We start from the raw sequence: 15,902 nt of genomic DNA on the forward strand, positions 1-15,902 counted from the left end.
TATGCCGGTGAAAATTTTTACTTTGGGTTGTGCAAAACAGATAAGTGGCATTCATCTCAGCTCACAATGTCCTATTCTCTTCTCAGACAGTACACAACCCCTGACGTATTTATACGTATTCGTATTTATACGCAGAAAACTAGTATTCCACTTTTTCATTGCACCCTCTGGTGGAGAAGAAAATTGCAATGTGACAACTTACCCGTGATACAAGTAGCCCCGGTTTCCCCTAAAGATGTGTGATTTCTGAGAGAACCCATGAGAGGTGTCCAGAATTCTCAAAAGTTACCACTAAAGTTGGTGGTCCTTATTTCACCTCTGAGTACAATTCAACGAGCATCAATATTAAAATCAGCCAGTGGCATTAACTATATAAACAAACAGAACACCACATTAAAAGTAAAAAATAATAAAATAAGGAAAAAAGAAGACGAGAGCTTAATTTCCTTCTTTTGCCACTCTAACGTCCACATGCATTTTTTAAAAGCCAATAAAATGGAACGTTTCTGGCATTCATGATCTTTTTCAGTGCTTTCTTCAGAATCACTTGAGTATGTCATCAAAGAAATCATTTATTTGACATACTTTGAAGCGGATGGTCAGCGCCAGTGGGGATTCCTTCCCTGCTGGCCTCTTCATTTCAGAAGCTCTGACCAACATGCATAACCTAAATTATAATATTTGTTCAAAGAAATTGTGTATTCTTATCATGTAATCCCAACATCTCTTCATTTTGTGGCGTTTCTCTTGGCCACGCTGCTTCCACTACATGTGTTTGTACTGTTTTTGCCATATAAATCATATCTCCCCTTCCAAATCACAAGTGCAGGCCCATGTAAATGCAACTAAACTGAACTTTCCATTTTTGCGAAGGTATGAAATAATTGCGTACTACTTCAGATGATCTGTGTGGCACAGTTGCATGCGGTTTTGATTGTTTCTATATTTGAAACATGATAATTGTGGCATTAAGAGGCAGGGATGTAATGATAGTGGCAATATCGTGATATTAAAACTGCCACAATATGTTGTTGCCGTCATGTCGCAGTATTAAAAGCATCACATCTGTTCAAAAATTCAGGTTGATTTCCATTTGTGCAGTTCTTGCACCCTCTGGTGATTACTTTTTCTTTCATGCAGTTTAACTTTCACAAGGCTTGTTTTGGTCCTTTGATGTATAAAATCCACGTTAATAGTCATGTACAAAAGCAAAATATTGTATGATTTATATTTATTTATTTATTTATTTTAGTATGAGCTATGAGCTTTTTTTTTGTTTGTGTTTTTTTTTTACAATATTGTGACCTTTTGTTTTTTGTATCGTCAATCCCCAAACAATATCGTGATAATTATTGTGATATTGTCTCGTGATAATATCGTAACGTGATGTTTGGATATCGTTACATCCCTATTAAGAGGTGGATTAAGTCCCCAGAAGGCCCAGGTAACAAATGCACCACCTGCCGCAAAAAAAAAAAAAAAAACTCTGCCCAGCAGAAGTGGAGGAGCCTACATTCTAATTTTAAGTTCAGTAATATTTGTATAAAGTAGGGATGTCACGACAAGGGCAATATTGCGATATCGTCCTCATGTTCACAATATTTAAAGGAAACACATCTGTTCAAAAAGTCAGGTTGATTTCCATTTGTGCAGTCCGAGCACCCTCTAGTGGCTAGTTTATTGGTGCAATTTAATTTTCATGAGGGATGTTTTGGCCTTCTATTTTTATAATCTATGCTAATTGTCAGATGAAGGGGAATCTAATTTGCTTGTGAAGCGATCAATGTGTGCTTGCATTCGCAAGTAAGCGCCTCAATATTGTTATTAGAGATTGTAGGTGGTTTATATGCATTGCTGTTATTGTGCTTTTTTAGTTTGAGCTCTTTTTTTTTTCTTTTTTTTTTTACAATATTGTGATCCCTTTTAAATATCGCCAACCCCCCACAATATTGTGATCATTATCGTATTGTGACCTTCATATCATGATAATATCGTATGTTTGGATATCGTTACATCCCTAGTATAAAGGTGATTTAAGTTCATTCTGATAAAAGGACATTATTTACATTATTTATAATTTGAAATGTTTATAGTTCATGTGCATAGTGAATAATATAAGGCAATAGTTTTGTATTTTTTGCAGTTAAAATGTGTAAATATAGGATGTAAAATTCTTTCCTCACATTTGAAAGTGCTTTATAAGTAAAGCTGAGTTGAGTTGAGCACACTGACTGATAGGCCAACAATCTTGAGGTCGCTTTGGCCGCCATCTTGGAAACCTTTCCCGGAAGTACGCGTTGTGTACGGAAACGCCGACGTGCGTAGCGGTACACTGTGGAAATTGCCAGTACCAAGGCTGCGGACAAACATTTCACCGGTAAGTATGATTGAAATGGAAAGCCATTCACATCATGGTAACATCATGAGTGTCTTCACAGATGAGACTGTACGCTCGTTTATTTGAAGACTAATGGTGTTGTTCGAGTGAGGACAAGAGGAAGATTTGAGAATGCTACTTGGAATAGATGAAAAGTACATTTAGCCCAGAGTGTTATTGCTTTATATTTTTGGAACTTGTGACGTAATCCTTATGTAGCAGCAAAATAGCTGCTTCTTGACCCACATGCTGTTATTGACAAGTAGAGTCTTAAACAAGCAAGACGTTTGAATGGACTGATGTATTTATATCGTTATGTCTCCACCCACGTGGTCAAGAGACGTTTATTTATTTATTTATTTTTAACAATACATCACAACCAGACGTCTGTATGCAATTTTTTTGCATGGCCATTTGGGGGCAGTGTGGCTTTCCCTGACGTATTAGAAGTATTTGGCGGGCGGGGAGCAGGCAGGTTCGAGTGGTTGGCAGGCAGCCACATACCAGCAAAACAAACAAACAAACAAAAAAAATCAGAGCAAATAATGCTTTTTTTTCCCCACATGTCAACATTCTTACCGTAGTCAAGCTCCTGGTAACAATCTAAGCCCGTGTGACTAAAAGGTAGATTCATTCTGATTTCAATGTCAGAAGAGGCTTTTTTTTTTTTTTTTTTAAACATCTCCATGGAGCACACGTGTGGCTTTAATATGTTACGTTGAAGCAGCATGTTGTTTTCTTCTTCTTCCACACGCTGCAGAACTGTGGAGGTGTGTTGTGTATGTGTGAGTGTGGAACAGGTTTTGTGTGTGTGCCCTAGTGATGGTGCGATGATGGTGACTCATCGCTGATTTGTGCGTGCTGTATATAAGTGAGAGGCTGTATATGATGCTTTGCACAGGAATACTGCAGTCTCGTATAGCATCTTGGCTTTTCCTCACAAAACCGTTCTTAGTTTTCTAATTAGGTGGATACCATGGGAACAAGTCAAACACAGGCAGACAGGTGTGATGGAGAAAAAAAGCCATGTCATAATAAAAACAATAGCGTAAACCGCCTTCGATGTCTCAACCTTGAGTTTTGTTTTCTTTCCAGCTCAGATTTTTTTTTTTTTTCTTTTCTGAGTGCACCTCAAGCAGAGACAAGGACAATTGGTTCAGTGCAAGTTCATACGCGTCACCATCTGCTTCATTGCCCAAAACAAGGGCCTACTCTCACTTTGGATTGCGATTTATTTCTTCTTTGTGGCACATAGTGAATGTAAAGACAGAGTCCCTGCTTACAAAAAAGAAAAAAAAAACTAACATGAGTGCTTAGCTCAATTAATTGATAACGATTATCGTTACCTGCATGACGGGATGATACCTTGCCGCCAAAATTTACGTCCCAGCCAGTTGGATCTAATTTAGTTCATCACACAGGAAGTATGAGCGCCGAGACCCACTTTGCTTCAGTGCGGCACCGAGATCTAAAATTAAAGCTTTGCACACATTTCTTGGCTGACCCAAACACTGCGAGAGAGCAAAGCATGAGCACATGATGGATCACTGCAGCACTGGAGTCAAAACTGAAGCGACGAAGGAGAAACGCTCACATTTCTTCGATTGTGTTCAGACGACGACAAACGCACCTGCCATGGGCCTCATTCGGGAAGAGTTCTCTTCTCAAATGAGAAAATATGTTCGCATTTACTGTATACTCCATTTAACTGTGTATGTTGTTGTGTACGCTAAAGTCAAACAATGAATACATATAGGTATACCCTGGATTGGTCGCCATCAGGCCAGTCTGGCACAGGGCACATTTAAGTCAAACTAACATTAACTCTCAGATTTAGATCTATGGACAATTTAGAGCAGTGCTTCTCAAACGTTTTATACTAGCCCACTTGAAAAAAATACATACTGTAGGTCTCCACCGACCACCATAATGAACAACATTAAAATGCATTACTAGTTCAGCATTTTCATTACTGTTCATCAGAGAAAAATGAACTAATATATATATTAGGGATGTAACGATATCCAAACATCACGATACGATACCACAATATGAAGCGCACGGTACAATAATTATCACGATATTGTGTGTAGGTTGGCGATATTTCACAAAGGTCACGATATTGTTAAAAAATAAAAAAATAAATAAAAAATACACTATACACTACATAAAAGTACAATATTGTGCTTTTGTACATAACAGAATGCATATAAACCATCTACAATCTCCAATAACAATATTGCTTACATGTTAATGCACGCAAACAATAAGCTCCGCCACATATTGACTCGCTTCACAGGCATATTACGTTCCCCTTCATCTGACAATTAGCTTAGATTTAAACATAGAAGGGCCAAAATATTCCTAATGAAAATTCCACTACAAAACTAGCCACCAGAGGGTGCTAAAACTGCACAAATGGAAATCAACCTGACTTTTTTTTAAACAGATGTTTTCCTTTTAATATCGTGAACATGACAACAATACTGTGGCAGTTTTAATATCACGATATTGCCCTTATCGTTACAACCCTAATATATATATAATATATATATATATATATATAGTATATATATATATATATATATATAGATATATATTATATATATATATATAGACTATATATATATATATATATATGGGGCGGCACGGTGAAACGAGTGGTTAGCACGTCCGCCTCCAGTTCTGAGGACTCGGGTTCGAGTCCAGGCTCCAGCCTTCCTGGGTGGAGCTTGCATGTTCTCCCCGTGCCCGCGTGGGTCTTCTCCGGGTACTCCGGTCTCCTCCCACATTCCAAAGACATGCATGGCAGGTTAATTGGGCGCTCCGAATTGTCCCTAGGTGTGCTTGTGAGTGTGGATGGTTGTTCGTCTCTGTGTGCCCTGCGATTGGCTGGCAACCAGTCCAGGGGGTCCCCCGCCTACTGCCCAGAGCCAGCTGAGATAGGCGCCAGCACCCCCCACTACCCTTGTGAGGAATAAGCGGTCAAGAAAATGGATGGATGGATGGAAGTTATATACACCTGACATAACAAATCTATTGTACTGAATTAAAAAAAAAAAAAAAAAAAAAAAAAAAGCAAATGCAGTCTGCGCAGTTTGAACATTTGATTCTGTGATTCTTGCGTGTACCACTAGAGGGTGCTCACGTACCACTAATGGTGCTCATACCACACTTTAAGGAACCACTGCTTGAGAATATTCAATGCAATGTGTTTGGAATGGGCTCTTTGCACAGCTCAACTACTTCCTGGATTGAATACCATGCCTTTGTTTCTTTCATGAGTGGACAAACTGATTAATCCAGGTGTGTCTGGCCAACGTCGTTGTAGTTACTGAGGTCAGGCACACCTGGATTAATCAGATTGTCCACTCATGAAAGACAGGAAACGAAGGAGTGGTGTTGAGTTCAGGAAGTAGTGGATTTGTGCCCATTTACAAATAGCAGTCGAAAAACTCATGCGCAGACAAATAGAATGTAGAAAGTCGACGCACAAAGGTACAAAATTGAAACCGATTTCACAAAGGTGATTGCTTCAAATGCTCAACCTTGAACCTAGCAAGAGACTAATAAACAAGTGAGTGGTTATCACCCATTGCTAACGGCCTCCTATCACTAACATTCAGGAACTTGATCATGCTCTTACTTCGAATGTCTGTCTGATGTGAGATCCTTTGAGCCGAAAGCAATCGATAACCATTTCACGTACAGTAATCCCCCACGATTACATTCCACACCCGTTGTAGTTGGAGTCTGTAAGCTTGTGATCAAAATAAATCCATTTTGTTTTTGAAAGCTTCATGGACATTATCAACATATACAATGTCCACGTTGGGGTCGCCATCTTCACATTCTACACTGTAGTATTAGTGTGCTGAATGCGTGCTTGGACTATCGAGTCGTATCGTTAAAAACTAAGTGATATAGCGAGGGACGACCCTCGCATTTTTCCTGGGGGGATGTGCTAACCGCTTGTCCACCATACTACCCACTAACCTGTATATATGACTGGATAACCGATAGCCCATACACGCCCCGTGCAAGCCATTGAAGTCACAGGGCGGCCATCTTGCTCCTCCCACCTTGCAATTACTGTATAAAATACAGGTTATACATACGTTTATACACGTTGTTGTTTTTTTTTTTTTTACAGATGAGACATATACAGATCGTAGGCAGTTAGTAAAAGTCCCGGAGGCAGGGTGGAGGGTTTGTGGCGGGGGTGGTCGTTATATTTTAACAAGTTAAAAAAAAATAAAAAATAGCAAGTGGACATGTGCTGCTTTGAAGTCCACCTTTTTCTTTTATCGGTTAGTTCCAATATTAGATTTATCAGAGGCATCTTTTGTTGATTAGTTATAATTCTTGAATAAAAAAAAAGGTTTCTTCCCGTAAACACCATCAGCATATAATTTATACATGTATAAGACAAGTTGTCAAATGTCTGAAGTCCTTTATGTTTAACAAATTTAAAACACCATAAATCATGCTCTTTCTACTAAGTACTGTCTCAAATATTCTCCAATTTCCAAACTGTAAATGTATAGGATCGTATGCTGAGAAACGTTTCTTGGGAGGGACCAATGTACCAGGTAACATCAGTGGTACCACCCCAAAATGTGAAACCTTGCCACCAAAAGAAAAGAAAAGAAAAGAAAACAAAACAAAACAAGCCGTCAATTTAAAAAGATGTCAGAGTCCAAATGTCTGCCGTGTCCAACGTTTGCTCCAAGTAAAGCCTGTCCTGATGCACTTTGATATACTGTAAGCTCCAGTGAATCATTTTTTTTATTTTTTTTCCCTGTGACATGTTTTTGATAAAACATGCCATCCAACAAGCTCCGAATTCACTGGAGCCTTGTTGCAAAGTCGACATGTGGTGCCTCACTTTCATCATCTTTGAGTCATTACCAGCTCATCATTATCCCTCTCCAGCCAACTGTCTCATTGAAAGAGTCCAACTGTTTGGTACCATTTTCTTTTGCAGGTTCCTCAAAGCGGCCGCAAACCAAAGCCGGGAAAGGAGAAATCACAGTTGAGAGCGGGCGGCATCACAAAGGCAGCAAATACAGCAGGGGGAAGAAAACCCTTCAAATGAGAGCTTGAAAAGACGGAGAGAGATGGATGAGGTAGCGTGTCATTTCCAGACCCGTTTGGGGAGAAGTTATAGTTATGAACAGACAGACGCAAACAGGAAGATTGACAGGGAAGAGTTTGGAACTCACTCGGAGACGTGAAACGTTTGTTTTCTGTAGCCTTCATATTGATGTGGATCCTCTTCTTATCCTGAGGCAGTTCCCTTTCATTTGGACATGTTACATCTTTCGCTTGTTTGTTTACCATGCTTTGTCTAGTAGGGCCACGTACAAATATATATTTATTTAGAGGGTGGGGGCAGTTTTTTAAGAAAAAAAATCAAATTTGCCACTTTATAAAGTGGCAACTTTGCGAATATAAAGTGGCAGATTTGTGAGAAAAAACTCAGAAACATATGCCCTGCGATTGGCTGGCAACCAGTTCAGGGTGTACCCCGCCTACTGCCCAAGGCCAGCTGAGATAGGCTCCAGCACCCCCCGCGACCCTTGTAAGGAATAAGCAGTCAAGAAAATGGATGGATGGAACTCAGAAACATACGCGAAATACACGTAGCGTACAACGGATGTTTGTGCCAAAACTTTTCGTTCGGGTTTTCAAATAAGGAGATAATAATTGCTTTCGCAGAGATTAACCATATCATGTTAAAGCAACCCAACACTTATTAATCATTTTTCCAGTATTGGATTAGGCATTATTTACAAAGAATAAAAGTACAAATATCTTTGGCATTTTATTCCCTGAATTTTATTTTAAACTAAAGAAGAACCGGACACGGCTGCGTTAGCGCGTCCCTGTACGTGCCGATGTTTTCAAAAAGGTTAATATGAGGCTTGGAAAAGCGCTTTTGAGCACATGGTGTCGATAAAGCACTGTTTAGCGCACACTGATACTGTATCATGAGAAAACATTGATATTTTGTCCCATCACCAAGCTCATTTACACACTAATGCCAACTCCAGTGCAAAGGATAAACGTGTTTGTTTGTTGTTATGTGCCCGTGTGTTCCCACCCACTCGCTAGGCAAAATGGCCTCCTTTTCACTTCTTCACTCACTGTTGCAGGGCAACTGAGGCCGCCTGGTAACAGAGCAGATAGATGAAACCTGTCCGCAAATAACAACCTGCGCAAGCTCCTATTTAGTCGGCACGGCAAGCAAAGATGCAATCATTCCGCAGATGCCATGGAAACATTTATCGAGGACATTGATTCTCACTCACCAGACACAAGATGTTGTTTGCCTCCTGAGCACGCACGCACGCATCCCTGTGGTGCAGATACAAAGAATGTTTTTGCAGGTGATCAAGTATGTCGCTTGTAATTTCCGCTGCTCTCATCCAGCCGTTAAAGTGACAATAATGTTTGCATGTGATGTTAGCTAAACGTACCAAAAGCCGATCACAATGGTGTGCACTTTTGGTTACCAGTTGAGTCTGATGGTGCACTGTATCTAAAATTTGTCTTTCTTTTATAAAGCTCCATTATAAATTGACCATGTCAGGGAGGTTGTCGGTATGTTTATTAATGGGGGTTGTAATTTCCAGTGGCGGGAAATTGCACAGCATCATACCAGGAGCTGTTTCTGTTTCTTTTCGTTATGTTTTTCACAACTTTCACGTAGCTGAGTAAGTAAACAAAATCTGAAGAAGAAAAGTGGCCACTAAATTAATATTATGTCCCCAAAAATGAAAAATCAAAATGTGCTTGTTCATGGGTTCAGTGTAGCGTTGGGTTGAAGAACCAAGTCATACATTTTTGATTAGAATACACCATCAAAATCCTTTTTTTTTTTTGGATTTCAACTGATGACAAGAGCAGCTTCTGACCAGTGTCTTCAAACTTCCAGTGATTATTGCTCAGATCGCTTTTGACTTGATTTTTTCAAATTGCCACTGAAGGTCCGAGGGCAGTCCCCCCCCCCCCCCCCCCCCCCCCCCCCCACACACACACACCCATCCTTGTACATATATCTTTGTGAGGACATCCATTGACATAATGCATTTCCTAGAGCCTTACCCTAACCGCAACCATCAAAAATGATTGCCTAAACCTAACCCTTACCCTAACCCCAACCATAACCCAATTCAAACCTAAACTCTAAAACCAAGTCTTGACCTTCAAAAAGAGGTCTTGCAAAGTGAGGACCGGCCAAAATGTCCTCACTTCACAAAAATGTCCTCATTCTGTTGGATAAAGACGTATTTTGGTCCTCACTATGTATTATGTACAAGAACACACACACAAGATCTATATGCCTTATTGGTTGTTCATAGAAGTACACTTTATTTGAAGTATGCGACAACAACAAAACGACATGCAAGTATCCCTATCTCTACATAATATTATACAAATAATGATTCTTTAGTTACAAAATATAGAGATATTTAAGACCATATGTACATGACATTTACATTACTATATCCATTGCCTTTAATTATGTGTTTTACTATATAAACATTTAATAGATATATTTTTTAAAATTTCCATAAGATTATTACTTCTTATTATTTGTTTATTGTTAGGATTCTTATCTTTATGAGCAGTTAACTGTCAAAAAACAAAGCATGTTGCAGAAGAGAAAACGGGACCATACCTGACGTTACTGTGCCTGAATGGTCAAGGAGCAGAGGCCAGCCGGCGCTCTGTCCTTGGTAAAGCATGGCTAATTGATGCAGAGCACAAGGTTCAACAGACTATTTGTACATGGCGCGAACTAGGCTAGCCAGCTAACACTCCATTCCAGCAGCATTTGGATTCCACGGAGGTTTAAAACCGCCACGACAGCTCGGAATCCAGCAGGTTAGCGTTCGCGAGCCCCACACAACTTCAACATTGTCCACTGATTACATTTAAACGGCCAAGGCTTAGTTTGACCTCTGAACTGTGACATCAATCCTGTATCTTCTTGACCTGTAAAGCAATTGACCTTACCGTAAACCACACCCGCATGACCTAGTCAACCAATCAAGACGCAAGTCTGTGCAATGGCAAGTACGTTTTGCTGGGGACAAACAAAAGCAATCCAGCTCCCGGTGGTGCATTGTGTGGTTATACAAATATCCAAAGCCAAGAAAAAAAAATCAATAAAAATGGTTTAACGCTGTAGTCACGGTTTGTGTAAGAGTGTTAACCATTATCCCGATCGACTAACCTGCGTCCTGCTGTAGTCACGGCTTGTGTAAAAGAGAGATAGCCGTTATCCCGATCGACTGGGAGGAGTTGTCTGGTTTATTCCCTTCCCTAAAACCTCAGACAACTACGAGAAATGTCTGCGCTGGATCAAACTTTGCACACTCGGCCAGTCGAATCCCTCCAAAATGAGCAGAAACTACTACGTCTGCACTAAGGTAATGTTCTCCCTTGTTGTTTTTAGCCAAAGGCTAACGATAGCTCCGGGTAGCTAACCGTCCACACATTTGTTGACTTACTATTTACTATAAACAAAACGTTGAAATTATGGGGTAATATAAATTCATTCTTACCCTGCTTGACAGGAACTTCGGTTTTGCCAACAATCGGTCAAAGTGAGTGACTTCTGTAACAGCAGACAACGATGCATATTTCCTTTTGTTTTGGGGCAAAATTGCATGGTGAGGGAGTGAAGATATAACCTTCACTAAAAAATTTAAAGCTCCCTTTGCTTGCTTGGAAGAGAAATATCGGCGTCCTAAAAATACCTGACAGAGAAATCACAAGGAAGATTTGACAACTTTGCCATTAATGTGAATGCACTTCAGCTCATCTAGAGCGGTAAATGTCGGAGGGGGGTTGCTCGTTGCATTTAGTGGTCGGGGAGGGGCGTGCTAACCTGGTAATAGCCAGATTGATATTGCGCTTCACTCAAGGGACTTCTCCGCAATATCCATCTGGAACTGCTCCCCTGTGATTTTCTCGGGAAAGGCGCGACATTCTGTACAATACTTCGAGGTCGATTGGACGAAGCGGCATCTTGTGCACGTTTGTTTTGACCAATCACGGCCACGGATGAAAATGTCGCCTTCGTTCTCGTCAAAGTGGGAAAAAAAAGCACGAACATCTTACCAGCTAGGAATGCACGAGGCGCCTCTCGTTGTTCCACATTCAACAAGGAAACGGTGAGTAATTCTGCAAGAACAGAATTAATTGCAGTGTCCATTCGTCCATGTTCGGTTTGTTTGTTTAGCCCGGTGTCGGCGCTGGCTTCCTGGTTTCGTCACAGCTGCTTGTCCCGCCCCAAACACAATGTCGCTCTGTGATTTCCGTGGAAATCAACGGGCTCGGTACAAGATATATGCTCCGGAGTTTATGAACTCACAAATACCGCGAGAATTCATCTTGCGAGAGCAAGGTTAGGGGCATGGTAAGGAGTACGGTAAGGTCAACTGTCCAATCTCCCTAGAACACGGACACGCACGGACACTCGACACAAGTCGTATTTACCGCGACTACATTCATATTTCGTAATCAAACTAAGCAGCGCTTCGTCTTCGTCATCGTACCATCGGCAGCTTGACGTCCCAACGTTGTAAACATTCCTCTTGTTTTGTGTTGTGTAAGACAACTCAGCTTCCTCTTGTAGTTAGATCATTGTGTGTAGGTGTACACAAACACTACCCGAGTTGTGTAACCTCACATCACGAAAAATAGGCCTAATGTCTCTTTACATCCACCCCTCCACACACACACACACTATCCCGTCACTATCGCACACTCAGCTACCCACTCTGTTGCTTTTATTGTCTCCTCACCTCGTTCTCTCATCTCCGTCACCTCCCTCGCCATTATTTCTGTCTAGATTTATGAAATGATGCAGTTTTTGCTCTTCCTTCTCTGGCGGGCGTGCAACTGGCCATGGGCGGTCCCGTGCAGCGGTCCGTGGTGGCCGCCCATCCCGGAGGGGCTGTAGCGGTGGCGCAGCTCCTCGTTGTTGATGTAGCACAGCTGCACGGGCCGCGGGATGGGCTCCCCCATGAAGTAGCCCTCGTTGTCCTCCGACTCGGAGGAAGAGGAGCAGCTGGAGCACCACGGGTCGGCGGCCTCCGCGTAGCGATCGCTCCAGCGCGGTCCGCCCGAGCCCACGGGTTGCCAGCCGGCGTTTTGCAGGGTGAGGTCGGACGTGGTGCGGGGGCAGGGCCTGGTCGGAAGCGGTTGCTGCCAGCACCCGCCCGGCTCGCGAGCGGCGTGGCCGGAAGGGAAGCGGTCATAATCCTCCTGGACGCGCCGGTACGGCAGCTCCACGACTTGAGTGGGTCGGTCGGCCGCCAGGTGCAGGGCGTTGTCGGAGCGGGAACGGCGGGAGCGCTTGTGGTGGCGGCCGCCGCGGTGATGCCCCCGGTGGTGCTTGCGACGTCTGGGTTGAGGCGCTTGGTTCTGGGAAGCGAGTTCCTGAGCGTTGTTGATCAGTCGACGGGGCATCCGGTCGCTCATGGGCGCCATTCGCAGGTTGCCGCTGCTGCCGATCAGCCCGCCGCGGCCGCCGCTGTCGAAAGCCAGCGGCTGCGGGCCGTCCCAGTACTGCAGCGGGTAGCCCACTTGGTGCGGGGCGTACATGTTGTTGTTGTTGCAGGGGCGAGACGAGGACAGCGACTCGGTGCTGTGGAACTGGACCGAAGAGCTAAGCGTTCCCATGTTGCTTTTTTCCGACACGTTGACGCCGGAATCCTTGCTCAGGTCGGGCATGGAGAACCGGGACAAGTTCTCCTGACGTTTGCTGACCCCATCCAGAGAATGGCCTGTTCAAATCAGAGCGCACATTTCATTTTCACATTTGCATACCGTTTGGAATTATGGCAGAAATGTGGAGGAGGACCAAAAATGACTAAATAAATAAATAAATACAAATGAAAATAAAAAAGGGTTATAAAAATATAATTGAATAATTAAATACAAAAAATAAATATAAATGGACATTTTATATTATATATATAATTTCCAATTAAATTATGTCATAAATAATGAAATTAAATAAAGCAAAAATAAATAAAAAAAATATTTAAAAAAATGAAAATAAATAAATATTTAAATGTCAATCAATAAATAAATAAAAAAAGCTCCGCTGTCATATTTTTTCATGCTGTGTACGCTGTCAGCATGAAATGCGTCATGAAATGTTATTCAAAGGAGGGGACAGTCCAATGCATTTAAGTATTTATTTTATTTTCTTCGCTGTCCTGTGAAAAACCTATGTCCATTTTTATCTTTTTTTTTTTTTTTTTTTTTTTTTACATTTTTTACATCATCCCAAAAACATTTTTTTTTAAATGTGCTTTTCACAGGACAGTTACGATTTGTATTCTGTGTTTGTATTTATTTTTCTTTTTATTAATATGGATGGATGGATAGATAGATAGATAGATGGAGAGAAATGGGGATGGATAGATGGAGAGAGAGAGAGAGAGAGAGAGAGGGAGAGAGCGCTAGATACATGGAGAGATAGATAGAGCTGTCAAACAATTATATTTTTCAATCAGATTTTTCACATCTTAGATTTTTGATTAATCACGATGCATCGCTTAATTAAAATGGATTCTATCAACATTATTGCGCACCAAATTTAAAGATCACCTGTTATGTGTTACTTGTTTCGACGTTTAATGTTATGAGGGCGTCTTCAACATTTTTTGATCCGCTGCACACACTCATCTTCTAATCAGTTATATACTTGCTTGCAGAATTTAAAATGGGAATAAAAATGACCCCGATAGTTTGACAGGAACAAATATTCTGAATAATAGTTATGTTTATTGTTTATTATTGCTCAAACACAAACTGTGCTACCTTGAACATAACCATTCGCTGTCAATCTTTTGTATCATCTGCGGTCAAAATTAATGGTGTGATTAATCTGTGTTAATACATGATTAATGCAATCATTTTTTGTGTCTGTCTATCTATCCATCCATCCATCCATCATCCATCCATCGATCTAGTTGTTTTTATTTCCATTTATATATTTTTTTTTATATCAAAATTTTGGATGATATATATTTTTTTATATCGTTCTTATGTTCACTTGTATTTATTTAATTATTTTTGGCATTCTTGGTCCCCCATAGAATGTGCAGATGATGGATGCACGTCAACGTTTTTTTTTTTGTTACCTGTCGCATTGGACACAGTGAGTGAGTCGACGGAGCCGCGCGGCGTCTGCTCCAACGGCGTCAGCGGCTCATTGAAGCTCATGCCATTGATGGGCTTCCTCCTGGTCAGCGGGGGCCTTCCGTCCCTCTGGAACCCGTGAAGACTAATACTCCGCTTGTCGGAAAAGCCTTGGTTCTGGCTCGACATCTCATTGAAGCTCATTTGGGTGCGCAACTTGTTGGGCCGGAACTCGTCCTGGCTATGGTGGATCCAGTTCTCGTTAAAGGAGTGGCCCCTGAGGGCGGCCATTGGTGTCCTCTTTGCGTTGCCTTGTTCTTTGCCCCAGGAATCGGGCCTCGTCGCCGGGTTGACGGGACTCTGGGCCGGAGGATGAACATTTGAGGTGGGGTTGTAGCTCTGCCTGGCGTTACACGGGCCCAAGAGGTGAATCGGCGTCGGGGTGGGAGACGATTCCCGCTGGGGGCCCTCGAAGGCAGCGGGGACGTAAGGGTCATCCCGGCTCATCCACACCTGGTTGAGACTCGGCGCGCGACTCGGAGCGCGGCTGGGAGTGCGGCTGGGGGTGCGGTTGGGCGTCCTGCTCGGGGTCTGGCTGGCCGACACGCTTAGGCGGTCCATCTGGACGGCCAGCGGATCGATTTCGGCGGACAGGCGGTCGGGCATCGGCGGAGGAGCCGAGTGGCGCGACTCGACGTTTCGCCGCTCCTGCTCGGAGCTCTTGCGCTCCTTTTGGCCGACCGTGGTGCTGTGGCGGGACTCGCGGGACCGGGCGCTCTGGAAAGCGGAGTCTGACGAATCGGACTCGTCCGGATCCTGATTCAGACAACAAAAACAATCGGTGACCGACCGCCAATACATCTGACACAACTTGAGAAGTGTTCCCAAGCTGTGGATGTACCTGTTGCGATTCATTCACCTGAATGATGATAGCAACTAAACAGGCCCTGATTTCAACACCGAGTTAACCGACACAAGACCATCATTACTTCTGTGTCAGTCTGTTACATTTCTTTTTAATTGTAATTAACTCATTGACTGGCAGCCATTTTGACTGAAGCAACACCCTTCACTCCCGGCTATTTTACTGGATTTTGACTGATTTTGCAAGGCCCACAGAATATTGTGTTCTATTGCTATAAAAACATGGACCCTACAAAAAAGAAAGATTAGAGTCTCTTCTTTCATCAGGAAAAAAAGTACATTTCTGTTTCCGTTTTGCAGCAATTAGCATTAGAATATAGCAAAGTTTCACCATTATTCACAAATCTGTTTAAAACAGTGGAGAAAAGAGGTTGTTGCAACATGGCCCTGGTTGATCTCTTATACTCTGCTGCCACCTGCTAGCTGTTTT

The 15,902-nt window shown here is 42.2% G+C and overlaps 1 protein-coding gene across 3 annotated transcripts in view; it reads right to left on the reverse strand.

Annotated features, from left to right (window-relative positions):
* Nucleotides 1-9,723: 9,723 nt before the first annotated feature.
* Nucleotides 9,724-15,902, reverse strand: part of LOC144014220 (prickle-like protein 2) — a 95,364-nt gene continuing 89,185 nt past the window's right edge. For all 3 annotated transcript variants that reach the window (XM_077513860.1, XM_077513859.1, XM_077513861.1), the window contains exons 8-9: nt 14,551-15,364; nt 9,724-13,182 (exon numbers count right to left, since the gene is read on the reverse strand). In XM_077513860.1, coding sequence (XP_077369986.1) covers nt 12,248-13,182; nt 14,551-15,364 — 1,749 coding nt within the window. In that variant the 3' untranslated portion in view covers nt 9,724-12,247. The remainder of the gene's footprint in view (nt 13,183-14,550; nt 15,365-15,902) is intronic.

Source organism: Festucalex cinctus, chromosome 2 (assembly GCF_051991245.1).
Source record: "Festucalex cinctus isolate MCC-2025b chromosome 2, RoL_Fcin_1.0, whole genome shotgun sequence".
Lineage (NCBI taxonomy): Eukaryota > Metazoa > Chordata > Actinopteri > Syngnathiformes > Syngnathidae > Festucalex > Festucalex cinctus.